We start from the raw sequence: 26,638 nt of genomic DNA, 5'->3' as shown, positions 1-26,638 counted from the left end.
AGGGCTGGACCAGGGGCTCATCCCTTGAAGGCTTCTGTCATTTCTCAGTGGCTCATGGATCAGGCTGGCTGCCCACAGGCAGGGTGAACCAAGGCCTGGGCACCAAGCCTGGTAAAGAGGACGAGGAGGGAGCAAGAGCTGGAGCTCCCAGTGAGGAGAGATGACATGGGGAACCGCCAGAGACTGGGATGTACCCCACATTGTGCCCCTTGATCCTGACGCCTCTGCAAAGGAGGGGTGGGGTCAGCTGGAAGGCAGGGGGCAGAACCCCCTGACCCCGCCAATGACCACTGACATCCCGGTGTAGAATTGAAACCAAAATGGAGTAAACACGGCTCATTGTTAACTAATGCTTCTCGCTTTTCTAACTCCTGCTTTGCCTGCTTGGCTGTGGAACTGTATGAGACTGCAGGCTCGCAGGCCGAGCCTCCTCTGTGACCTTCAGCATGAACGGTTCCCAGTTCCCAGGGATTCAGGTTAGAGTAGAGTTATCTTGCAGATGTTGCCAAGGCCTGAGTCCGGTTATCTGGACTGCTGTACTGGAGGGGAGATGGGCATAGGCTGCCCAGCTGAGACAGGCAGGGAACTCACAGCACCTCCTCTCCTGCTACACTATGTAAGCCATTGTCAACTGCCCCTATCAAAACTCTGTAAACGTGCTGTTCGGGGCTGCCCTCTGGTAAGGGGTGTCGGTCCGGTCGGTGGGTTGGTCGCCTTGCCTCTCATTGTAGAGCTTGTTGTGACTGTCATTGGTCTATGTAACATTCTGTTTTAGCGGGAGAGTGGATGCAACACAAGCTGAGGGTGCTCTTGGCTGCCATGAAGGAGAAGGACGCTGGGGGGACGCCAGGAGCCCAGAGGCCAGCCAGCAGCCAAGATCCGATGGCAGAGGAGACCAGTCCTTGGCTGCCCCACACACCCGGGCGACTGGCTGTCCCTGGCTTCTCCTGTGACCTGCGTGCCGTGCCTCATGGCTAACTACCAAGCCCATGTAGCCCTTAGCTGCACATCGGAGCCGGGCAATCCTGGTGCGGCAAGATGCAGCCAAATCCCGTCGGACTCAGAGTTTGTGCTCTAGGTCTGTGAGGAGATGCAGTGCCAAAGGACAGAGAAGCAATGGCCCTTGTCACAGATGACGGGGTGGGAACACCTCCTCCAGGCTCTTGGCTCCAGAGACAATCAAACCCTGCTTTCACCTGGGGACCCCTGGCCCAGCAGGTGCTATGCTTGCGTGCTTGACAAACAGTCCTGGGGGTAGGGGGTGTTGAGAGTGGGGTCTGGCCCTGCATGGGCATTGCAGGGCAGCTGGCTTCATGCTGACCAGGTCCCCACTAACAGGCCCCTGGAATGTCCTGTTCAAAGTAGCAGCTCCCCAAAACACCTGTTGCCACAACAGTAGGCTGTGCAAGGGCCACCCACACATTCCCTCCCTGACCACAGCATCCACAGGGGATGGGCTCAAGGCACCCCTTAGCCACCGAGCTCCCCAGAGGCACCAGCGCCTCACCTAAGACCCAAACACATCCTCCCCGAAACTTCACGTGAGCTCCAAATCACTGCTGATGCTGCATAGAAGGCTGCACGCTATGCAAATTAGGGCCAAGGTTTGGGGAACCAACGATGGTAATTCTGCCGTCAGTTGCAACACATTTCCCAGGCTGTGCTGCCCAATCTCCACTTCAGGAAGAGGCCGCGTGATCTTCCCCACAGCTGGCTAGGTGCCTGGCATGCACTGGGGCTCGCACGCTAGCTGCAGCTCACACTACACGTGGTTCCTCCCAACAGTGGCCATAAACACAGAACCCCCAGGCATCGCCAGCCGGTCCCTGCCGGGGCTTCTCCATCCCACAGACCAGCTGGACAAGGCCTGTGTCTGTACTGGTGCGGGACAGGCGCGGGCTCCTGCGAGCCCAGGCCATGAGTTTGCAGGAACAGGGGCAAGGCAGGCGTCCTGAGGCAGCCCTCACGTGGCGCCGGGGTCCAGCTACACATGGTGTTCCTTCTCTCTGATGACTGCACACACAGACCCACTGGCCAGCCCTACCCTGGCCTCAACAGCATGTTCCAGTGTTCTGTGGGAGGCTCAGCCCCAGCAGATGGCGGGTCAGGGCTGCACGCACTCCAACCCTCCACTCTCTGTGCCCACGGCAGGTGCAGGAGTGGGGTGTCTGGCGTCCTCAGTGAGAGGCCTCAAGTGCGGTCCGTGCTTGGATCTGGGTGGCTACAAATGGGGAAGAGTGACGGACATGTCTCCTGTTTGTCCACAAGGAGTCTGACTGTATCTGCCTGTTACAGAATGGATTGTCTCAAAATACCAAAAGGAAAAATATGCAGAGATTTAGAAAATTACAAAGGAGCTTTCAAAAACCTCACAGAAAACGTGCAGTATGGAAAAAACTGGTGCTTGGGCTCCCAGGCTTCTTTTTAACAGTAAATACATTTGCCTTTACATCTACTTCCATGAACTGCCTTTCTAGTTCCCAATATTCTTTGGCATCAAATACACCAACAGCCATTTGCTTCAATCCACAGCCACGTGTCTCGGCTGACCTCGTGCACTGCCCACAGCTAGCACCCGCCAAGTGCAACTTCCACAGATCCTACAAGGCGGGCAACTCCTCTCGTCTCCACATGGGGAACTAGGCCCACAAGCTTTTTTTTTTTTAACAAAAGATGCATCTATTTATTTAAAAGATAGAGTTAGGGAGATGGAGCTAAGCCACAGCCAGAGAGAGAGTGGGGGAGAGCATGAAAGCTCTCCTGTCTGTTGGTTCACTCCCCCAAGTAGCCTCAACGGGCAGGACCAGACCAGGCTGAAGCCAGGAGCTTCATCCAGGTCTCCCTCGTGGGAGCAGGGGCCCAAGCACCTGGGCCGTCCCCTGCTGCTCCTCCACGCACACCAGCGGGGAGCTGGACTGGAAGAGGAGCAGCCGGGACATGAGCTGGTGCCCACGTGGAATGCCAGCTCCCCAGGTGGCAACTCAACGTGCTACACCACAGTGCCTGCCCATGAGCCTCCCATTTATAAGTGACAGTCTCAAAGCCACCCACAAGGGGAGCCATGGAGCCGGGATCTGCACCTCGACCCTATAACCCCAGAGTCCACACCGACACACTCTGGAGTCCTGTCTTCAATTTCAGCGAAATTCCTCTGCATCTGTCCCTGGCCTTGCAACAGACACAGAGGGGATGGCCAAGGGTGCCACAGCATGACACGCGGCCCTTTCCTCCCCCTGCACTCTGGAAAGGTCCTTGTCTACGTGTTCTGCAGGGCTTAGGCGAATCAGACAAGGTAAGCAGACTGGAGCTCTGTGACTGTATCCCTGTGGCTCTGAAAGAAGAGGGATGGGGTCTGGTGCAGTAGCATAGGCGGTTAAGCCTCTGCCTGTAAGCACTGGCATTCCATGTGGGTGCCAGTTGGAGTTCCAGCTGCACCACTTCTGATCCAGCTCCCTGCTAGTAGCCTGGAAAAACAAAGACTGTCCCAAGGCCTTGGGCCCCTGCACCAATGTGGGAGACCCAAAAGTTGTTCCTGGCTCCTGGCTCCTGGCTTTGGACAGGTCCAGCTCTGGAGGTTATGACCATTTTGGGGAGTGAGCAAGTGGATCTCTGTCTCTCCTCTCCATGTGAATGCCTTTCAAATAAAGTGAATAAATCAGGGGAGTCCAGAAGACACACACACGTACACCCTGCCTCTCACCCCATGATGCCAGCCACTCCCCTGGGTCAGTGCTGGCAAGCAGGCATCGCCTGATGTGGCCCATGTGCCAAAGCAAACATCTTCCTGTTAAAACTCACCCAGTCTGTGGCGCTGTGAGGTTGGCAGCTAAAAGTGAACTAGAACTTGCAAGTGGGAAAAAATAGGGAGACGGAAAAAAGTTTTGGGACAACCGGTGTGTGTAGTGGGGAGCAGAGGCCACTGGATAGAACGCCAGCAGCTGACATGCCTCCCTGAGCACTGCAGGATAATTTCAGCTTTGCAAGCCCAGCAGGGGCATGGGCTAGTCCTGGGTGCTGCAAGGAGCCAGCCGAGAGGCCCTGGGACTGCAGAGGAACAGCAAGGAGCAAAAGTCACCTGCATGTGTCCTGTGAACAGCCACGAGGCCACAGCCTCGACGCCTCCCAAAACTCCAGCAGCCAAGATGCACTTATGGACATGGAGGCAGCTCCAAGCAAACGCCCTGCTCGCGTGGACGGGGACTCGGGCCAAATGTCGGGGAAACCAAACCTGGGCCTAAAGTGATGATAAACTTCCTTGTGTTTGACTGCCGGGGCAGCTGACACTCAGCTCCACACACTAGCCTGTGGGGACCACAGAAAGCCACTGTGTTACCGAGACCCAGGGCTGTGGCTGCAGTGGGCAGCAGGGAGGGATGTGGCCAGGATGTTCTCCCTGGTGGCAGGTCTGTCCTGATAACACCAGGCACCTTACTCACCCTCCTGACCTTGTCTCAACTCTCTCACACATGTGCCAACATTCTGTGAGTCCGAGCTTCAACACAGGTATGTTTTGGCAGACACAACTCAACCCTTAAATGAGAGTAGAAGCTTCTGCATTGTTCATGGCCTCCTTTCCCATCCACTGGGCTTTTTTTTTTAAATTTATTTTTACTGGGAAGTCAGATATTCATAGGAGGAGAGACAGAGAGGAAGATTTTCTGTCCATTGATTTACTCCTGAAGTGACTGCAACAGCTGGAGCTGAGCCAATCTGAAGCCAGGAACCAGGAGCCTCTTTGGGTTCAGGATGCCAAGGCTTTGGGTTGTCCTTGACTGCTTTCCCAGGCCACAAGCAGGGAGCTGGATGGGAAGGAGGGTTGCTGGGATTAGAACTGGTGCCCATATGGGATCTTGGTGTATGCAAGGCAGGGACTTTAGCTGCTAGGTTACTGTGCTGGGCCCCCATCACTGACTTTAAAAAGCAAGGCTCAGGAGTCGGACTCAAACCTCTTAGGGTCTGGTGTGGTTGTGTAGCATGCTAAGGCTCCGCATGTGGTGCAGGCCTCCCATAAGGGCACCAGTTTGTGTCTTGGCTGTTCCACTTCCCATTCAGCTCCCTGCTTGTGGCCTGGGAAAGCAGTACAGGATGGCCCAAGGCCTTGGAACCCTGCACCCAAGTAGCCGACATGGAAGAAGCTCCTGGCCTGGCTTCGGATCAGCTCAGTTCTGGTCACTGTGGACACTTGGGGAGTGTACTAGCAGATGGAAGATCTGTCTCTCTCTTTCTCTCTCTGTAAATCTGCCCTTTGAATAAAAATTAAGACATCTTAAAAAAAGACAAAGACCTCTGCTCTTTCTTTAAGCACCAGAGTTAAACAATGCCAAGACCACTGACCTCAGGCGCCTCTTACTGCAAGAGGCGGTGGAGTTGGACGGCATCCCCGCCGGTGGCATGTTCTGTGAGTGACTCACAGCCCATCCTCCCCGCCCCCGCCACCATCACACCAAACAACCTTCAGTTGGTGAAGCTAGAGTGGTCAGCCTGAGGTGACAGGTGGGGAACAGCTGTGGGGTGGCTCGGAACAATCTGGATGTGAGTGTGCAAAGAAAGGGGAGGGTCTTTAAAATGCCCAGTTCCCCAAAATTCAACCGTGGAGTAGCTGACTGAGTCGACCAACAATCTGTGGAATTTACTGAGTTCTTAAGGCCTGGTGGTGGGGGAGGGGGGCAGGTGCCAGACACAGAGGATGCTGCTTGGGGAATGGGAGGATGCCTGGGTTTGAATCCCAGCTCTGCCTCCACTTCCAGCTTCCTGTTAACACATCCCTGGGAGAAAGCTGGCTCAAGTGCCAGCCCACGTGGGATGCAGGCGTGTGAGCTCTGGGCTCCAGCCCGGTTCAGCCTGCTATTGTAGGCATGTAGCGGGGAGAAACCAGTGGATGGGAGGTGAAATTAAAACAACAACAACAACAACAACAACAAAAAGAAACTTTAAAATGGACAAAAACAAAACAACAACAAAAACCCAGCTGTAATGCAAGCGCTTGCCGTTCCCAGCAGTCCGCGCCGGGAGACGGACGGGTGCCCCGCGGGGCCACACTCTCAGGCTCGGAACTTCCCCTGCCGCCTTTCGGTTCCTTCTTTCCAACCTCCTCTCTCTGAGCATGATCCTGACCACCGTCCCCCAGTGACCTTCACCTTGTCCCATCTCCCTGTCGTGCAGGCCTCGCGCCTCCTCCGCTTCTGCAGGGCGCAGGCAGCCGGGGGCTGAGGATGACGGTGCGGTGTGGGCAAGTGGCGCGAGTGGAGGACAAGTGACCCTGCTGGCTCCGCTGGGCAGAGCTCCCCGATGGCTGCCTGTCTCCTCTGTACACGGAGGCGTGGTGAGGTCTCAGCTGCAGCCAAGCCTGGGCCCTGCCTGGATCCTTCCCTGCCCGCCTCTTGGCACCAATGTTGCCAGGCTCAGGCAGCAGGGAGCCCAGCAAGGTGAACTCCGCTCCGAGGATGCCCCTGCCTCATCACGTGATCTGCTAGGCAATTCACAATGAGGTTTTCTTTAGAAAAATTTATTTTGGGCCAATCAGCAAATGTGATAAATTCATCTTGCTAGATGTGTTGTCACTGAATCCCATGGTACCCAGGACTGGGATGGGGGCTGGGGGGACATGCCACCCTTTACCGACACACCTTCCCCACCTGGAGGAAGACATGTCAGGGCCTAGTGAGCGCTTCTTGCTTCCCACAAACCCACAGGCCAGGCCAACAGGTCACACACATCAACACAGGCCTACAGTGGTATTTACGTGTGGCTGTTTGTGTAGGCCTAAGTGCTGCCTGCCCCTGCTGCAACTGAACTCACTGTCCCGGAAGGTCCAGCGGGAGAGAGAGCAGCCAGGACCGCCCTCCCAGCCACACCTGCCAGCCTCACGGCCACAGCTGATAGTGTGGCCACTTGCTGTTAGTGGTGCTTGAACCGGTTGCCTGAGTTTTCTCTTTCTGAGAATCAGCAGGCTTTGACCACCTCCTCTCCAGGTGCCTTTGTTCAGGTGTAAATCTGCCCTGAGATCTCCACAGCGGCGCACGGTTACTCTAACCCTCAAATAAAACAACAGGAAACCTCAAACTAAACAACTCACATGTCAGCATTTCTCCAGATCCCAATAAACTTGCTGCACAACATTGTTCGAGGCACAGGTGATCTTTCGTGAGAAAGAAGGCAGAGGCAAGGCCCTTGTACCTAGGCTGGTGAAACGCAACTGGAGTTGGGTGCGGGAAAGTTTACACAGCACACAAAGCCAGAGGCGGCTTAGCACTGGGAGCCTGGAGAGCCGGGAGCACGGAGCACCAGAGCATGGGGCGCCAGGAGCAGGGGGCGCCAGGAGCAGGGAGTGCCAGGATTGGGGGGCACCGGGAGCTGTCGTCCGTGCGCATAGGCCTTGGTCACAGAGCCTGGCGCCCAGCTCGCTCCACTGGCAACTTTCAGTCCCCTCGCCCAGGCTCCAGAAGCTGAAGTCTGTGCCCGGAATGGAAACCTCTCTGCTTTTTTTCCTAACACACTCTTTTGCACAGTTTCAGTGTTGCTCTGTGTTTTGCTAATATTTTAGGGAACTATGGAAAAACCGGGACACAGTGAGAGGGAAGTTCATGCCGACAGGGGTGTGGGGTCCTCTGGGGTGAGCAGCCTGCACTGGCAGCGATTCCTTCCAGGCTCCCGAGGGAGTGACCAGGAGGGGTGGTGTGGGTGCAGACTGGGCGGCAGTGCTGGGAACACCTGTTTACTTCCCTGTTGCCTGTGTTACACTCCACTCCAGTGGAGGAGCAATGGGTCAGCCAGCAAGCTACTTGTTTTGAACAACAACAATGTTCAATCCATGTCACTTTAGGTACACTAACAGGACCCATCAAGCTAACGGCTCTTGGGATGACGGCCAGGACAATGGTTACCATGTCCCTAACATCAGCATGACTCCATGCCTCAGGAGTTAGCAATGCAGACCTTCACACACACCCACGCCATTCTGGATATAACAGAGCACCTCTTCACGGAAGGGTTCAACACAACTCCCTGGAAAACAGCAGCCATGACGATCGGCGAGGAGGACTGGGCTGAGACCGGCAGCCCCGCTCTTCCCGCACCCGCCCCTCACCCCCAGCTCCCGCCACTGCCAAGCAATGTTCTGAAGAACTCTGTACTGCACACCACATCCTCCGGGTTTTAGAGCAAGCACATGTACACATGGATTCCCACGGGAGTCTGACAAAGGCAGGAGGCTGCTGTACCCACGGACACTGACTGGCCCTGCCAATGGCGTGGTGAGATCCCTGCCTCAGGGGACACACAGGGCCTGGGACTGAGGGGCACTCCTTAAGTAGGTATTGCAGGTGCACAGGGAGCAGGCCCTAACAGAGTAATGTAAGTGGAAAGCGTTTTTTTTTTTTTTTTTTTTTTAAACCAAAGAAACGGAAATAACACCAATAACACTTAGGGAAAGGACAGGGTTACAAAACTGATCCTGGGGGTTTATAAAAGGGGCTGGGCGCGGTAGCCAAGTAGCTGAGGTCCTCACCTTGTATGCATTGGGATCCCCTACAGGGCCCACTTCCCATTGCTTCCTGCTTGTAGAATGCAGGGGTAGGGGGTGCAGTCAGGGAAGGCCCAAAGCCTTGGGACCCTGCACTCATGTGGGAGACCCGGAAGAAGCTCCTGGCTCCTGGCTTCAGACTTGTTCAGCTCTCTGGCTGTTGTGACCACTTGGGGAATGAGTCAGTGGACGGAAGATCTTCCCCTCTGTCTCTCCTTCCTCTCTGTATATCTGACTTTCCAATGAAAAGAAATGCTTTTTTCAAAAAACAGGAGAGTGGGGAGACAGGACATTTTCTAATGAGACAAGAACGTTACGGCAATTGAAGGCCCAGTGTGGCATTTCAGGAGGCCCCAGGAACGCCAGGAGCCCACCTCGCGTTCTGAGAGCCCACAGCCTCCTTGGTAACGCGCTCCCAGGTCGGGAAGAAGGCATTTTGAAGAGGTGGCTAACTGGACCGCACATGATGGAAACCAGATTTCTCCCTGGATTGTGGGGAGTCGGCGTTTACAGTCGGCGAGCGAGGGGGAGCGCGGGAGCCAGTGGCGCCCTGCTTACCGTCAGCGACAACGCCATGCACACGAACGTGAACTTCTTGATGTGGCTGGCGGTGACCGTGGTGCTCGTGTTGGCGAGCTTGTTGCTCGGGTTGTTCTGGGGAAAGCAGAGCAGAGTGGTGAGGACGGCTGGGCTCCGGCTGGTCCTGGGCCGAGCCGCCCACCCCCCGCGGACGGCACAGAGCAGCGTGTTCAGCCCCAGTCTCGCTCAGAGCTGCTGGGTTCCAGCACTTGAATGTTCCCCAGGGCGCACTGGGGACTGAGGCTGCCCCCTCCATGTGGCGCTGAGCCAACCACCTCTCCCAGACCTGGCTCTAGTACACACTGTGCCCAGCCAGCTGAGGCCTCTCCTGAAATACAGGGCTCTGCTGGGTGACCTCCCGGCTCGCCTCCCTACCAGAAGGGCTTCCACCCCACGGGGAATCCGAGGCCTACCTGGGCCCACACGCCCCTTCCTGCCTTGATTTCTGTGTCTGTATCCCGTCTGCCCAGGGCCTCCTGCCTGGTCCCTCACACCCCTGGGCTTTGTTCTGCCCTAATCACAGCCCCACTTCCCTTCCGCCATCCCCTCCCCCCATCCCACAGCCTCCCTGACCTTTGCCCTCCAGGCTGTCACTGGTCCCACGGCTCCCTTCCTGCGACGCAAACTCCCCGGGAGGCCGTGCCCTGGCCTTGGTGTGCCAGCCACACGGAGCAGACCCAGATGTAGCAGGTGGCTGGCTCGTCCCCCACCCTAGCCCCACCCCCGAGAATGCATCTCACCTCACCTGACTGCTCCTCCTCCTCCGTAATCACCAGCACAGAATCAGACCCTGAACCTCAGGCCGGAGGATCACAAACAAATCCTCCACACCTGGCACCACTGCAGCCTCCCGCCCCAGGGCCCTTCCAGGCCCCACCTGGGATGGGTGTGGGCCCTGCCTGGAGCTGCGGGCCAAGGCAACCTTGCAGAGCCCTTCCCCTGGTGGCTGCCCCGGCCCGGGCCCTTCATTAATTCTCACTTCTAGAACTTAGCTGCTTTTCTGAAAGCCTCTGCCCCTGCGGCCAAGCACCAACCACAACGCTCACGCAAGAGCTCCTCCCACACTGTCCCCATGCTGTGATGGTGGGGCTCTGCTGGGAGGGGAGGGTCAGGATGGGGCTGGAAGGAGTCACACAACCTTCCCACAATGTCCCAAGGGATGAGGGGCCAGTGTCATCCATAAAATGCCACGTGTGGCTGCACAGGCCCTCGAGGCCGACCACCATTGGATCAGCATGACACGTCACTGCTCTCTCTTGCTCACAAACACACCCCTGCAGGCAGCCCGGCAGTGGAGAAACCGCATGTGTGGGAACCACTCTCCCTGTGGGCAGCTGAAGGCCCAGAAAGCGCGAGGGAGCCTTTCAGCCTCAGCCCCGGAACACCCTAAAGGGCTGAGGACATCAAGGGCTGACACAGCCAGCTGCGGAAGTATACACAGACGTCTCCGACACCGGAGGCTGCACACCCAGCAGTGCTTGCGACGGCCCCCTGGGGTGTCTGCAAACAGTGGGTGGGATTTCAGTAGGGTTTTGAGTATCTAGAGGTGGGCTTGATAAGGAACGTTTTGCACGGCTCCTATTCTCCGTGATTAGGAATGAAACCACGCTTTTTTTGGTGGCTCCTGCTGAAACCAATACACGCTGTATTGTTAAGCTTTATTACTGCAAGGAGGCCCAAAGTGCACCTGGGACTGTGTCAGCTGGGTGGGTCTGACCTTCAGCACCTGCTCCTCCAGTCTAGCTTTGTCAGACACTCTTGCAGAACTGCCGTGTGACCGGGAGATTCCAATGCCCTCTGGTTTGCTAGGATCGGCATGTACATGTGTGTTCCTTGAAATGAAGACAGAGACTCCTACCCACAGACTGAGCTGGGCTCACTCAAACACAAAGCATCTACTTCTGCGAGGGTCGTGTGCCCGTGGGGTCAAGTCCCCTACAAGGGACATGTGTCTGTGCTAGAGGCTGGTGTGCCAGGGGTCCGAGGCATCCTTTGGGAGAAGTTCTGCTTTCCCTGTGTCTGCTGGAGGGTGCATGAGTCCACCTGCACAGTCTCTGACACATGAGGTTGTGTGTGCAAAGCTGAGCTACACCTCCTGGGCGAGTATGCGCGGGTTACTGAAGAGGCAGGCAGGGGGATCTGGAGAGGAGCCTAGAGGCTGAGCGCAGGGAGGACCCCAGGCTGGGCAGGTGTGTGCATGCGTGTGTGAAAATGTGCACGTTTTATATAAGCAGACACTAATGTGGAGAGAGGAGGAGCTCTATGGAGTAGGTGCTCTCCCATCAAAAGCTTGTCCCAAAGAGTCATGGGCAGGGGGTGGGGGAATTCCTTGGGTCAATTAGGAGGTCTAGGTGGAGGGTAAGAAACTTCCTCTATACCCTCACCCTCCAGGGGCCTTACCTCCTCCCAGAAGCCCATGAACATATACAGGGGACTCTCCAAAGCACGTGACCATGCGATGCAGGGAGGGCTGGCAGCCTGTGTTTGGCCTCCTGTGTGTAGCTGCCTGCACCCCCAGGGAGCTAGTCTGGGGTCGCAGCGAGTCCAGCACTAGGGAGGTTCAGAGCCCCTTCTAGCCTTTCTGATCTGCCTATTTACAGCAGAAACAAAACCTGACATGTTCAACCGTCCTAAGAATTTATTTCCCCCTTTGCCAGCAAGTAGTGTCTCCACAGACATAAGCTACAAGTGACCACGGAAACCTCAACGTGCAAAGCATGACGGCGGCAGAGCAAAGGCAGCCAAGATCTGCCTCTGCTGTTTGGGAGGAAAATGTTCTGCAGTTACAACCCTCCTCCTGCCAGCCATGGCCATGTTGGCCAATGTAGCCGAGTTAGAGGGAGCGGGATGGAGAAACATCAAACCCACCCTCCTCAGAGGCCTCTGTCTATCACATGGCAAAAGCGGGCATGCAACATCGCGTGCGCGGGCCTCACCTTGTCGAAAGCTGGGTAGACAGCGCGGATCTCCGTCAGCCAGCCGTACGGCATGTGCCCCACAGGGTATGTGGCTGTCAAAATCGCCACTGCCTGCAAGAGGAAGGGCCAGCAGGGTCACTGCGGGCTTCAACAAGGTCCTCAGTCCCTGCCAAGCACCTGTCACGGGGCAGATCCCGCCACAAATGACAAGCACTGGCTAGCCACAGGACAGCAGGCTGCCGGACACCCCGAGAGTGGATCAAGCGAGCCTGTAGAGTGGCTACAAGACCTGGAGCATGTGGACTCAGCCAGAAACAGGGCTGGGGCACTAGCTGGGGAGACCAAGGCTGCACCCCACACTGCCAGATCCCAGAACCATCGTTCCTTTCATGCAGCCAGACGCAACCCTCTAGTTTCACCGTGGGACCAGGAGTCTTTTCCCCTTTGGCCCCCAGCGTGGACCCCCTGCCTCCCGAGTGTCCATGCTGGGAAGCTACCTGCTGCTCTGCCTCCGCTGCTGGCGTGTTTCTGTGCTAAGAGTTTCTGTCATGAATGCAAAGCAAGAAAAATGAATGCAAAGCATCCGCACCAGGCACAGGTCGACACCAAGCAGCTGGTGAACAAGGGAGGGCTTTCCCTATTTTAATGGACACAGCAGCAATGCCCAGATGGCAGGAATGCGAGTTAAATCCCCAGATGCATGAAGGAATTGTGGTGTGGCGTGGCCTGGCAGGGCACCGGAGGAGACGGATCCGAACTCTCGCCTTGTCATGAAGCAGGTGTGGCCCTCTCGGGACCTACCTTTTGGATGCCCCAGTGTGACTGTGACAGTGATCACATTGGGGGCATCAGAAGACTGTCCAGGAGTGTCGGCCCATGAGTACACCCTCAGCAGGGGTCAGCTCTGCCCCCCACGACTGTCCCTTCATGCCTCAGTGGGCAATCAAGAAAAGGCTAATATCATTTGTTCTCAAGTTTTTTCAATGCAAAATGGAATTCTGGCACTGAGTAACTTAGACTGGGGGACTTCATTCAAGTTAAAAAGCCACTGTGCCATAGAAGTCACCCAAAATGGCATTCATGACTCAAAATCAAGTTCAGGGCCCAGTGTAGTAGCTCAGTTGGCTAATCCTCTCCCTGCAAATGCTGGGATCCCATATGGGTGCTGGTTCATATCCCAGCTGCTCCACTTCCCATCCAGCTCTCTGCTTATGGCCTGGGAAAGCAGTAGGGGACAGCCCAAAGCCTTAGGACCCTGCACCCTCATGGGAGACTCCAAGTGAAGACCTATGGCTTCTGAACAGCTCAGCTCCAGCCATTGCAGCCATTTGGGGAGCAAACCAGCGGATAAAAGATCTTTTTCTCTGTCTCTCCTTCTCTTTATATATCTGCCTTACAAATAAAAAGAAATCTTAAAAACAAAACCCCACAAGTCCAGGCTCACAGAGGCAAGGAAGGCAGTCTGCTGTGGTTTGTGGCTTTTCCTTCCCGGCTTGTCTGCGCTGTCAGGAGACGCCTGTCAGCACAGCCCAGGGCTCCAGGTGGCTCCTTCGCAAAAACAACATCAACAGGAGGCCCGAATGAGTGGCCCCCAGGATGCAGGGAGGATCCACAGTGCCAGGGACTGAACGACTTCTCCAGTAGGCAGCGGGATGGGACCCAGCTGAAGTCATTGATCTGCTCTGACTCAAGGAAGGGAACAGCTGAGCCAGCCAGTGCCAACTGTCGGCTGGCTGGAGGCCGTGGGGCGCAAGTGACTGCAGGAGGAGGGTGGATCGTGGCGGGGCACAGACAGTGGTGCTGGGCTAGTGGGGACATATGGGGGGGTGACATTCGGGAGGGGGCAGACGGGCAAAACAGCGTCATCGGCCTGTCCCCTGGGCACTGTCACTTCTGCCACCACAAGGCCCGTCTTCTAGTCCCCTGCAACTATAGGGATGGGCTCATGCTCTGACTTCATGGTAAATAGACTGGCCACTGGGTGGGAGTGAGGAAGCCTGGATCCAACCCAGCCCCGCTCCCAGCCGCTGCTGGGTCTTAACCCGTTCTTTGCTGTGCCTTATTCTTCACACAGTGTGTAAGAGGCAGCAGCTAGGTATTCCCCCCACCATCACAGGAGGAACTGCCCCATGATTCCAATCTCCCGAGAGATTACTACGGCTTCACGGTGAGCTGAATTGGGGATGAATCTGCCCCCTGCCCTGCCCCTTCCCCACCAAGGTGCCTCAACCCTCGCAGGTCCCTACCTCTGTGGCTGCAGAACTGCCCCCGAGATCCCGTGAGACGAAGAGGTTGACGATAGGCCTGCTAATCCTCTGGGTGGCCAGAATCAAGGCCAAGGGCCACCAGAAGCTCAGCATCTTTCTGATGGTCGCATCCCCCTGCATTGAGGAACAGAGGCACGAGTTGACGAAGCCACAGAGGCAAAATGGGAAACACAGTTCGGAACCAAAGCTTTCCTTTGGCATGTCACTCATGAGTTAACTCACTAAGCAGTGATGGAAGGAAACGTCTCCATAGGAAAAAGCCAGGTGCAATCAAAATGAAACGTACAGGCTTATGAGAAATGAGCTCAGATGGTCGGCACACTGCAGGAAAGCCAAAACACACGGGGGAGCCTGACAGATCCCGCCACGATCTTCCACACAGGGAACCACCAACCGAGGAAAGCCAGACTCGGTGGCCTGGGAGACTGGTCTGAAGTTAGTCCTTGTTTATTCATCAAATGGACTGGCTAGCAGCCATGTCAGAAGGAGGCACCTCTTAGAAATAATAATGGAAAAATTATTATAAGTTATTTTGGAATCAGTCAGTTCCCATAAGCGGACCTAATTATTCAGCCCTGTATAAGGTTCTTAAAAAGCTCTCACTGATGCCCATAAACCATCCTGAAGCTTGTATGAGATGAAAGCATGGGCAAGAAGCAGCTTCCTGAGGTTCTGCAGCTAACGTGGGTGACGTCCTGCAAGCCTGGCTGTCTCCGCTCACTGTGGCTGAACGGTAACAGCTAGGGTGTTATTGTCAAGACCCATTTAACATGGTCGCCTAGTGGTGGAAATAACTAGGTGGCCTGACCTTCAGTGAAGGTCAGGAATCATCAAGCTTGATGTGACCAAAGCACTGTGTGGGCAGAGGGGCATGGGTCAGGGATGGAGCTGAGGACATGGAGATATGCAAGGCGAGGAAGGATTACTCAGGTCTGCCTCCCATCTGGCTGCAGGAACCAAGCCCAGGCGGGCTGGCGGGTCAGCAAGCAGGTGAGCCAGGTGCTGCGTGCACTGAGGATGCACAGAGGGCTGCAAAGCGCCCGATGCTTCCTGCTCCCTCAACGCTCAAAGCACAGTGCAAACCCTGGCCCTCCATGGAGGCGCCCCGGAAACCATCCCTCCCCTCGGCATCCCTCCTCTCACTTCCCACGGCAGCACGAGCCTGCCTTGGGCTCACATCTAACTGCTACTTCTGTGCCTGCCAGGCTCACGAGGGTACGTCCACACCCTTTCACGCTGCCCTGTGGCCCCTAATGTGTCCAGAAGGAATCTGAGTAAGCAGCTGTGTCGGGCCAGTGAAGACACCATGAAGCCTTGGTCCGGCTGTGAAGTGGACAATCAGAAGATGGGATTGCAAAGGCACCACGGCTGCTCACACCTCTGCTGAGAACAAGGCAGGATACGGAGGAAGAGGGGCCGTGGACGGCTCAGCTGCTCCCTGGCCTGCCGTGACACTGCTCCCCTACAGGGCAGTGGGGGACGACAGTGACCACTGAGATATCCCCTCTGCAGCAGCCTTTCCCAGGGGACCCTGCCCTCTGGGCCTGACACCACAGAGCTCAGCCTTCCCCTATGGGCTTATTTCAAGGAGGAAGACAAACTCCTTCCATGCAGAGACGCGCATGGACGGCTGTCGAGCTGGTGAAGACGTACCCCGAGCTCTGGTCCGCTCCTGTCCGGGATGATGTCATGAATGTTCCGGTAGTAGCCCAGGCACAGGGTGGTACAGCGCACCAGCGCGCCCATGTACAAGGAGAGGATCGGGATGAGCAGCGGCTCCCGGCACTCCAGGTGGCTGTGCAGCAGAATGGCCACAAAAACAACCTGGTGGGCAGAAAAACAGGAGCGGGTCAGAGGGGAGAAGAGGAAATGGCAGGCGAGTTGTCAGGAACATGGTTTGTCTTCTCCGTTGAGATGCCCACTATATTTATCTTGGGCAGTTAAGGATTTTTTAATTTTATTTATTTTTCCTTTTCCAGTCACACACACATCAACAAATGCTCAGCGAGTTGCTGGAGCCAAGGCTTGAGTCGAGAGGTGTTTCCTTGATTTCAAATTGAGAGATTAGAACGAGTGAGGCAGTGGGTGCTTTTGCCACCACCTGCTGCCCTTGAGGCTGTGTGGTGGCTGGAAGGTCGGGTCTGTAACCAAGCTGGGACTTGAACCCATGTGCTCCCAGATGGGTTGTGGGTGTCCCCAGTGGTGTCCTGCCTGCTGTGTCCTGCCTGCTGCCACAGGGGTTTCATTCTTGTCATTAGGAAAGCACTAACACTTCAACAGGAAGTTGTTTCATGAAGGCAGCATTTTGAAAGGGTTACGTGTCCTTAGGCGTGGGGCATGCATGGAAACGCTCATGGAACAGAACTGAAACTGTGGAAGGAAGCTTCTAGATCCCTGCCAGCCTCTCCTCCAAGCAGGCATTTTCTCTAATCTCCTATTGTAGGAACACAGTCTGATTCCTAGATTACAATGAGTGTTTCATGTGGCTCCCTTGAAAAAGTAAGGTACAGAAAACTGGGGCTGGATCTCAGCAAACTGAACCGCAGACAGGGGGATGCAGGCCTTCCAATCAGACCACAGAAGACAGGCGAGCTGACTGCCAGGTCTCCAATGAGGGAACAGAACTGTGTGGGGCTACCTGAGACACCTGGACAGTGGCTGCCGCGAGCATCCTCCAACACTCCAAGTGTGTCCTGGCAGCAAGAGGCAGGGTGCACGCGCTGTCAGGCCACATGGAGGGCATCAGAGAGCACACAGCGACCCTACAATTATCCCAGAATGGTCCAGGCATGACTGTGTGGTCATTTCACATGTATTACATACACTTTCAAAAGAAGCCCACATTCTGAGCTGAAGCACTGTTGGTGCCTAGAAAGATGATATGGCTTTGGCTGCAGGCCGCTTGCATTTCACATTCAGGCAGCAAACCTCTGCGAAGGCAGCAGTTGGTGTAACTGTTGCTGCAGGCAGGTGGCATGCCGAGGGTACTGCCCCATGTACATGAGGCACGGTGGGGTCTGTCCCATTGGGGCGCTGTGTACCCAGCCACCCAGCTCCGAGTGACATGTCGATCAACTCACCTGAGCTATGACGTCAGAGATTGAGGCACATCCCACGAGGAAGCTGTATTTGTGTTTGAGGAGAATGCCAGCATGAGTCCACGCCTGCCAGAGAGGAAAGGATCAGACATGAGGTGGGCTAGTTACCCCTTGGTAGGCTGCACTGGGCAGCCCTGGGGGTAGATTTTGTACCACCGCAGCCTTGGCAGCACTGGTGGGTTACGATCCTAACTGGAGACCAGATCCAGGCAAGAGCTGTAAGTGCAGTGAGTGACTGTAGGCACCTGCAGACGGGTAGTGTGCCTGGCAGGCAGGTGGCAGCCTCCTTGTCTTAGAACTGTGTGGATGACTAGAAGCAGCAATTTTGGCTACAAAGGCGCAGCCAGGGCTCCTGTTGGGACAGGGTCACTGAGTCTTAGCAGGGCCTCACGGGCCGGTGACAGCTCTACCACTTCTTTACGCTGGGGTAGCATCCCTTCTGAGGCTTTGGGTCCACAATGGCAATGAAGAGATGGATGCTCTTATGACAGTAGGTGATGAAGAACCCAGGAGCAGCAGGTGTGTGGAACATCTGATGGTGTCTTTAGTGCTGCTGGGTTGACATAGATACTGCATTTTATCTGAGCTCAGACAAGCTCGATCTGATCCCCAGGCCCATGTCAAGATGATGAGCAGCTGCCTGGCCTGCTCACTGGTTCCACGGGTATGAGATGCAGAGTGCAATAGTAAGCATTTGTTACAGTGCCTCGTGGGCTTTGTTGTCTGAGAGCCATCTGGATGAGAGCTGCACGGCCTTCAGTTACTGTGTGTGTGTGTGTGTGTGTGTGTGTGTGTGTGCGCGCATAGGTGCAGGTGGGAGCGGGTACACGCAGCCTGCACCTTATACTTGCTCCTTGTTTACTGGGATCTTCAGGGCGGGAAGGGGGCAGGTGAATGAGCCCTGTCCAGAGTCCCTGGGACCAGCAATATTAGGTAGTCCAGCTTTCCACAGATGTTAAACAATGTGCATGAGATATCCTGGGGTTGGGACCCAAGTCTAAGCACAAGGCTCATGTCTGTGGCTTGCATCCCTAACACACACACTGGCCGGCCCCAGATCAGGCTATTGAAGGCCTCTGGGGAGTGAGCCAGCAGATTGGAGCTCTTGCTCTCCGTTTCTGTCTCAAACACAATGAATTTAAAAACAAAAATCAACTGGAATCTTCTACACTGTTGGTGGGGATATGAAATGGTATAGCTGCCATGAAAATCAGTGTGATGGTTCAATGAATTAAAAATAAGATTATCCTATGATCTAGCAAATTCATTTCTGGATAAGCATACCCAAAGGAACTGAAGTAGTGGCTGGAAGGTATTTCTACACTCACATCATAGCAGTATTCACAGCCGTGTCATCCACAAGAGCCAACATGTAGGAGAAATACAAATAAGCAGATACACAAACTGTGGTGCACGTTGGAATGTTACTCAGTCTTCAAAAGGAAGGGAATTCTGACACCTGCAACCACAGGACCTTAGGCTACGCAAAACAGCCCAATCACAAAAAGACATGTGGGGTCTGAGTTCACTCTTGGTGGCATCTAAAATAGACAGAGTTAGAGTAGAATGGTGGCTTTCTGAGCCTGGGGAGGGGTCTCCCAAAGTTTCTGTTTAATGAGAACAGAGTTTCAGCTTTGCCAGATTATGAGTCCCGAAGATCGGTGACCCTAGGAAGTCAACGCTCTTGGTATCATTCACTTGGCCACGTGACAGGGATTAGATGGTACATGGTGTGACATGCACCTGCCCACAGCTGGCAAGGACGCCCGTCCTCCCGCACTCACCATGGCATCCATGAAGGGGAAGGCGGCGAGGTACAGGAAGGCTCTCCTTGTCTTGCTCCCCACAGACTCGTCCACATGGTGTAGCTTATTGATGATGTAGTAGCCCAGGTCACTGTAAGCTGGGAGGGTCAAACACACGCAGGGCAGCTTTTAGAAAAAGACATTTTTTAACCTCAAAAATTTAAGGTCAATTAAAATTGTAATATCTGTTTATCAAACAAAGACTGGAAAATGTGGCAATGCAGTTAAAGGAAGATGTATGCCAAGTCCTCCCCCTTTCCCTAGAGAAGAGAGAGCATTCACTTAATTCTCTTCAGTGAACTGAATTCCTTTGGCAACTTAATATCGACTTACTCAATTTCCTATGTTGTATATTTGGGTGGTTTCCATTGTTTTGTTTTATTTTGATAAAAGAGAAGAATGCTTGGTGGGTAAACCTGAAGCTAAAAGTGTACACCTATTCTTAAGCATTTATTAAAACAAAACGCTACAATACTACTACGCCTCTTCACTGAAACTCAAGTGCCTTTCCACTCTTGCTAGCGCCGCAATGGCAAATTCAGGTATAGCTCTGAGTGTCAAGGCACAGCATGTAGGCAGTTATTTGGCTTTTTAAGATTTATGTTACTTTGAAAGGCACAGATAGAGAAACAGAGGGAGAGGATGTGTGAGAGAGAGAGAGAGACAGAGAGAGAGAGAGAGAGACTGGCTAGTGTGGGCCAAAGCCAGGAACCTGGGACTCCATCTCCCACATGGGAGAAGCCCGGGCAGGAATGTGTCAGCTGGGTTTGCAGCAAAGACAAGCATCGGGACTCGGACAAAGATGAATGAGATGCCACCTGATCGTGCCCACGGGCAGGGCTGAGCCTTGCTGCTGTGGAAGTGCGTGTTTGTTTTCATCCAGTCACCAAACGCTCACTGTGCAGAGACCTGCCAGGGCTGGCTTGGCCGTGCAGCATCAGTGTGACCCGGGCAGAGGCCACGGTCCCTGGGAAGGGTGGCCAGGGCGGGTGAAGGCTGGGTGAACAGGCAACATGAGGCCAAGTGCGAGAGCATGGGGCTGGCTATGAATAGCTCACATGCTGGAATGCCCTGGCCAGGATGAGTGGCCTCGGTGGCAGGGTCAAAGCCGGGGACCACAGAACTGCCGAGAGACGGGGGACCTCAAACAGCAGTGCTATGAGCTGAACTATGTCCTGTTACGTCTCAGACACTGACAGCCTAACCCCCGACCTTAGGACGGGACCTTCCCTGGCAGTCAGTGCAGATGTTATTAGCTAAGCTGAGCTCACTCAGGAGCAGGTTAGCTCGAATTCCAATGACCGGTGGCCTTCTCTAAAGGGCACTTCACCCAGGGAGACCAGGCAAGAAGGTGGCAGACATCCTGACAAAGCCTCTCCAAGCTAGGGAGTACAAAGCTCTAGCCGTGAGGGGAGGGGTCTGGGAAGACCCTCCTTCACAGCCTCAGCAGAAAGCCAGACTGCTGACAGCTCCATGTGTGGCCTGAGGAACCAAACTTTCGCTGTTGAAAATGTCCAGGTTATGGGACAGTTATGAACCGTGGCCTTCTTGGCTCATCGGGTGTGTTCTGTGATGTCCACACAACCAGGCATCATCTGACAGTGTCTGTCTTGGAGGGCTGTCCTGCTGCTAGGTGACCCGAGAATGGCTTCTAACACAGGCAGCTGGAATCAGCCCCCTGATGGAGTCTGGCGTGGCGGGTGAAGTGGCCTGATGCATGCATTTGGGCAGTGGTAGCAGGGAGTGCGGTTTGCACCTGTTGCTTGGGGATTCAGGGACCTGGCGGAGTCAGCTGCCCCTCCCTGGAAGGTCACCTGCTGAGCAGGAGACTCTAACCAGATTGCCAGAACCAAGGCTTCTACAGAAACCCCTGCTGTCCCCCAAGGGCCAGCAGCATTGCTGGGGGCTCCCACTTGCTCTGACAGCAAAGGGACAGGGGTGTGGCAGAGAACCTTGTTTGCGGTATGGTAAATGTGGTGAGCTTTTTTTTTTTTTCACAATTGATGTAATAATTATACATACCTGCGGGGTGCAGGATGATGTTTTGCATACAGTGCTATAGGTAAGAGAAATAAGATCTGGTTCTCTCGCACCATAGGGGGACAGCAGTTAACAAAAACATATTGTACATATCACAACAATTGGAGAAGGGATTTGGAGAGTTATCACCGTGAAGAAATGATTGATGCGAAGGTGAGATATGTTTCCTTTCCCTTTTTTCTCTTCTCTTGCAGCAACTACAGCAAAGATGTGCAAGCCAAGCAAAGATGTGCTTTTCCCCAATTTTCTTACTTCTTTGACTCCTGCCCCACCTGGTAGAGAAGCCAGATTATCAAGTGCCGAAGTTGTTTCCCACTTGAAGCTGTGTATGAAAACTTGCAGCCACCGCTCTCACTCAATCTCTCCCTGCTCCCTAACTCCCTCCTCCAGCGGCCCTGAGCTATTTCCAGCCAGAGCTGTTGACCGGGGGCAATTTGTTTGATGTCTTTTGCATGCAGTCCATAATTGCCAGGCTAGCTGCCTTGGCAACATGCAGTAACCTTCAACTTATAGAAACTGCTTTACGAAGACTGTTCTGAAACGGCTTTATTCCTCCAGGAGAGCAGAACTCTTATCACATGGAAGTTAATGAGACTGTGAACAGGTGCAACACACACAGGTTTGATGCTGCTGGGACAGCACAAGGACAGGGACATGACAAGTGTCCAGGGACACAGCTGTGATTCTGCCCAAACAACGTGTGGCAGCAAAGGCCATCATGACCTGTGGCTCGTCGGCCTCGGCCAGCCAGGCTGAAGGGCGCCTTGTGGGCCAGTGGCTCTCAAACCTGTTCATGCAGCTGGTACTCATCTCAGGAATGGGACATGAGTTTTAAGAGGCAAATTCAAACTCCCTCAGTGCAGCAGTGTCTCAGAAAAGGTGATTAGTCTATCCATTGTACATCCGGTTTTCTCTGCTTTTCTGATGCATTCTCTCCAGAGAGCATGTGTCTTTCATGCCAGGCAGCCCATGGGTAAATTATGCCAGCAAACATATGCTGTGTGTGCTGTGGGTATCAGGCACCGGGACCAGGGAGGCCAGCTGTGGTGGGGATTGCTGCCAACATGGGATGGGGCAGTGCTGGTGTACACAGCATGGGAGTGCGAGGTACAAGCACTGATGAGGCCTGGGAGAGAATTCACACAGCCATGGGTAACCTGAGTGATGGAAATGGGAGGTCACAGCCTTGTCCATTCTCTGCACATCCAAAACAGAGCCCTGAGCTGTGTCTCACCGATGCCGGGCGGCTGTTTTAGTCATGGCTGAATTTCAGCATTTAGCCTTGGGTGTACCATGTATAGGTGCAGCATCCCCAGTTTACAGACTCAAAATCCAGAATGTAACAAGATCCAAACTTTCTGAGCACCAACAGGATGGCAAGAGTGGAAAATTCTACGCCGGGTCTTAGATGGGCACACCACAGTGGCATAAACAACCATCAGTGGTCCATGTCCATTAAGTGGATGTGCCACCAAATGAATGGTTCTTGGCCTCAAAAGGTTGACGTGTCTTCTCTACCTCTCTCTTGGAGCCTGGTCAAGCAAGAGACTGCCTGGCGGGGAGCTAAGCTGCCTGGTAGAGGCTGTGGGGCCAGCTTGCCGTCAGCATGGGAAGCCCCCCATCCACACACAGGTCATCTTTGGTCAGCAGGCTGTGACCCTTAACTGACCACAGAACCACCAGCCTCGCCAAATCCCAAAGAACCACCCTGCTGGCCCACAGTCTGGTGAACCAAGTTAAATGCTTATGTTTTGAGCCACTAAGTACCGGTGTGGTTTTTTATTTTACATAAGATATTGTGAAACCATCCTGAAATGGTCTATTCATTCTCACCACCCTTGTTGGGATAAATTATGTCAAGTTGCATCCACTCACCCTTTACTGGGCTCTTTCACAACACATGAATAATGGAAAATTTTTAAAAGACTGGCACACGGACACAATGTCAAAATGACTTCGACTGCTCACTGGAGCAGCAGACGCAGCTGCCACTGCTGCATGCCCTGAGTCCCGCCATCTTCTTGGGCTGCTCCAGAATGCAAGCGGGGACTCACAATCCCTGCTGAAGATCAACGGGTCCATAAAGCCCAAAGCCACAGCAACACTGGCTGCGTCTCTATGAACCGGCGGGGCGGGCAATGCCAACTTCCAGAAGGGTGAAGATCCAAATGCAAGGTCAGCAAGTTTTTCCCTTTTCACAGACTCCGTTAAAAAAAGAAAGAAAGAAAAAGAAAAAGCCAGGAATACGAGAACACCTGCTCTGTGATGCCTACAGGCTGGCAAAACTGTGTGCGCTGAGGTTTCTGTGGATCTCATGGATGAGTTCAGAAGTCATGGCTGAAAGTAAGCTTGAAAAGGGTCACCTACTGGAAGCTGCTCAACCAGAGCCAAGGAAGACTCCTCTGGCTCCTGTGATTCTGGGATCCAGAGGCACCTACGGGTGTGTAGGGAAGGGGCAATGATGGAGGGGCCAGTCTCTATCTCTTCTAGTCTTCAAGCTGTCAATCCAACACATGGCAAGAGGTTTGGGTGGATGGGGATGTTGCTGTGCGTTTTCTGGAAGCATCTTTTCTCACATTCCTTGGGGAGTGCCTGTGGAGTCCATGGCAGCCTGTCCTTGGAAATCCATGCCCAGGTCTTAAAGTCTCAAGGAGGGGAGAATGCCTCACTTACCACCAGCGTGCAGAAAACAGCAGAAAAGAAGTCCAAGAAAAAGGAATGCTTTGGCTACAGCCAATGCAGGGAGAAGGCCCTCCTGGTAGCTTATCAACAGCGGATGCTGCTGACCTGAGCCTGCTTCCACGTCTTGCTGCGACCTGCCGGCAGGTGCACATTGAGGGCATAGTATTGGCGGAAGCAGCTCTGTCTGCAAGCTGATTTTTCAAAGCTGGAGATGGTCATATCTGAAATTGCTTTTCAGGGACAATTGTCCAGGGATCAGTAGATTGTGAATACTGTAAAGTATGTGGTGTTGAGGTTCAGTCTGGGGACAAACCTAAGAGGGGAATACTCCAGGGACTAGGATTGCACCAGTGCCTGGAAGCCTCATGCGACACCCAAGGCACCCATCATTCACAGCCAAGCAGACAATGCAGTTATAAAGTACAGACAATGTTCCTAAATAGGAAACAACCTTTTAAGACAACATGAGGTTCTCCAGAAGCAAATAAGCAGGATCTGTGGAACGTCCCCAGTTAAAGCTATGTGAACCATACATGCAATCCATCTGCCCGAACCAACAGGGCTGTCCTTTGGTCTGACAAACAAGGCCCGCTTGTGTCCAAGGATCTCCAGGGAACCCCGGCTGTGCCAGGACTCACCCTGCACCACCGCTGGCTCTCTCCCCACTTCCCCTCCCTCCCTCTGGCTCTCGCCTCTACTCCCCTCCCTCCTTCGGGCCCGCTCTCTACTCCCCTCCCTCCTTCCGGCTCACTCTCTGCTCTCCCTCCCTCCTTCTGTGTACGCTGACCTTGGCTGACCTGCGCCATCTCTCACAACCTCTCATGGGCTGAGAACAGCTTCTGCCAGCCTTCTCCCAACAACTGCCCTGGGCACCTGTACCAGTCAGCCCCACCTACTTAAGGAGCCACTGAGCCTTCGGTGCCTACCTCCCCTCTGTTCTTGACCTTTCATCAAGAATGAAACAGGGCAGGCGATTGGCACAGCAGTGAGGATGCTACTTGGGATGCCTGAACCTCATAGATGAGAACCTGGTTCGAGCCCCTTATCCTCTGTTACTGATTGAGCTTCCTACTAATGTTCCTAGGAAGGCAGAAGAAAATGGCCAATGTTTGGGCCTTTGCCACCCATGTCGGAGACCAGGATGGAGTTCCTGGCTCCTGGCTTCAGCCTGGCCCAGACCCGGCTGCTGCAGCTACTTGAGGAGTTGAATCGGCAGATGGAAAATTTCTCAACTCTCTTTCTTTGCCTCTCCCTCCCTCTCTTTTTGCCTTTGGAATAAATAAATAAAACTCATGTCTAATGTTAGACAGAATTAACAGAACTGAAGCACAGGATAAAATTCTTACTTCCACTTTACAGAGAAGATAAGGGGGAAATGAATTCAGGTTGTGCTGAGACACAACTCAACAGTTCAAAGCAGTGAGGAGGCCCTTCTGTCCCAACCCACCAAAGAATCTCCTTATGATCAATATACTCTTGTGTCCTGACCCAAATAGTATAGAACAAATCAGACTTAGTGACTGTTGTGGTGGCATAGCAAACTAATCCTCTACTTGTGGTGCTGGCATCTCCTCTGGGCACATTCAAGTCCCAGCTGCTCCATTTCTGATCCAGCTCCCTGTTAATCGCCTTGGAAATCAGCACAGGATGGCCCAAAGCTCCAGGTCCCTACACACATGTGGGACACCCAGAATAAACTCCTGACTCCCAGGTCCAGCTCTGGTCATTGTGACCATTTGATGAATGAATGGAAGATCTCTCCCTCTTTCTCTCTGATGTTCAGGTAAAATAAATAAATCTTCAAAAAGAAAAAAGAAAAAGAAAAAACACCTCAGAACTTGATAAAGGGAAAGGAAGTTCATTAAGGCAATGGAGAAATAACACCTACAAAATGTTTAAGAAAATTAGTTTTGCCTGAACAAAAGAATATAGAAACTGGTAAGTTTTTTTCTTGGCATCAGAAGAAAACATGTGTTTAATGCAAGAATTAAGAACTGTAGGCTATAAACATACCCACTGCGATCAAAGCAGTTATTAATGGATCTGGGTATGGGATCTTTTTGGAACTAGGTCTTGGATTGTGATTCTACTTTAAAGCTGCAAAGGCGAGATGGAATTCAGGAGCGGAGGCTGGACTCATGGGCTGGGCTCTAGAAGTCTCTATTAGCCCTAAAGCTTCATTCAGCTGTGGCTGCAATCTAGAATGTTAGGTTTGCTTGGTAGTTCATATCAAAAGAGTAGCTGCAACAGGGAATGAATTTAACTATTTAAAAAAAAAAAAGAAGTATGGAATTCTTTCAGTCACCCCACCATCTTTGAAAATGGCCCAGACGGGCCAGAGTTGGCTTTCGGGACATGGCCTGAGGCTGCACCACTCAGGCAGCTCACGCCAACACTGAGGCTGCCTGTGTGGCCCTGCTCCCTTCCAGGCTGTTCTTAGCACAGAACTGTCGGCAGCAAGCAGAGGGAAACCACAAAGGCCTCATCCTATTTGCTTGCAGATAGACAATTAAGTGAGCAAACACTGGCTGCCACAGGGAGTGTCCTGCGTGACTTCTGTTCATCTTCTGCCTGCTTTATGCCCCACTGGCAATAGTTGTAAGGTATACAATGGGCTTGATTCAGAGTCATTCAGAGAGTGTTATGCAACAGGCTTCAATGGATGTGCCACTCAATTGTTAATGCCAGGTAAGCAAAGCTGTTTTCAAGCTAGAGGTTTTGAAACCCA

At 53.6% G+C, this 26,638-nt stretch overlaps 1 protein-coding gene across 1 annotated transcript in view; it reads right to left on the bottom strand.

The window, feature by feature from the left end:
* Nucleotides 1-26,638, bottom strand: part of ANKH (ANKH inorganic pyrophosphate transport regulator) — a 113,043-nt gene that overhangs the window by 17,073 nt on the left and 69,332 nt on the right. Inside the window, exons 3-8 of the mRNA XM_004583623.4 lie at nucleotides 19,168-19,286; nucleotides 17,366-17,449; nucleotides 15,939-16,109; nucleotides 14,265-14,399; nucleotides 12,037-12,129; nucleotides 9,080-9,175 (exon numbers count right to left, since the gene is read on the bottom strand). Of these exons, the coding sequence (XP_004583680.1) occupies nucleotides 9,080-9,175; nucleotides 12,037-12,129; nucleotides 14,265-14,399; nucleotides 15,939-16,109; nucleotides 17,366-17,449; nucleotides 19,168-19,286 (698 nt within the window). The remainder of the gene's footprint in view (nucleotides 1-9,079; nucleotides 9,176-12,036; nucleotides 12,130-14,264; nucleotides 14,400-15,938; nucleotides 16,110-17,365; nucleotides 17,450-19,167; nucleotides 19,287-26,638) is intronic.

The sequence above is a fragment of the Ochotona princeps genome, chromosome 23 (genome assembly GCF_030435755.1).
Source record: "Ochotona princeps isolate mOchPri1 chromosome 23, mOchPri1.hap1, whole genome shotgun sequence".
NCBI classification, from domain to species: Eukaryota; Metazoa; Chordata; class Mammalia; order Lagomorpha; family Ochotonidae; genus Ochotona; species Ochotona princeps.
Note: the sequence above shows the minus strand (reverse complement) of the source record. Positions and strands in the feature narration are given on the sequence as shown.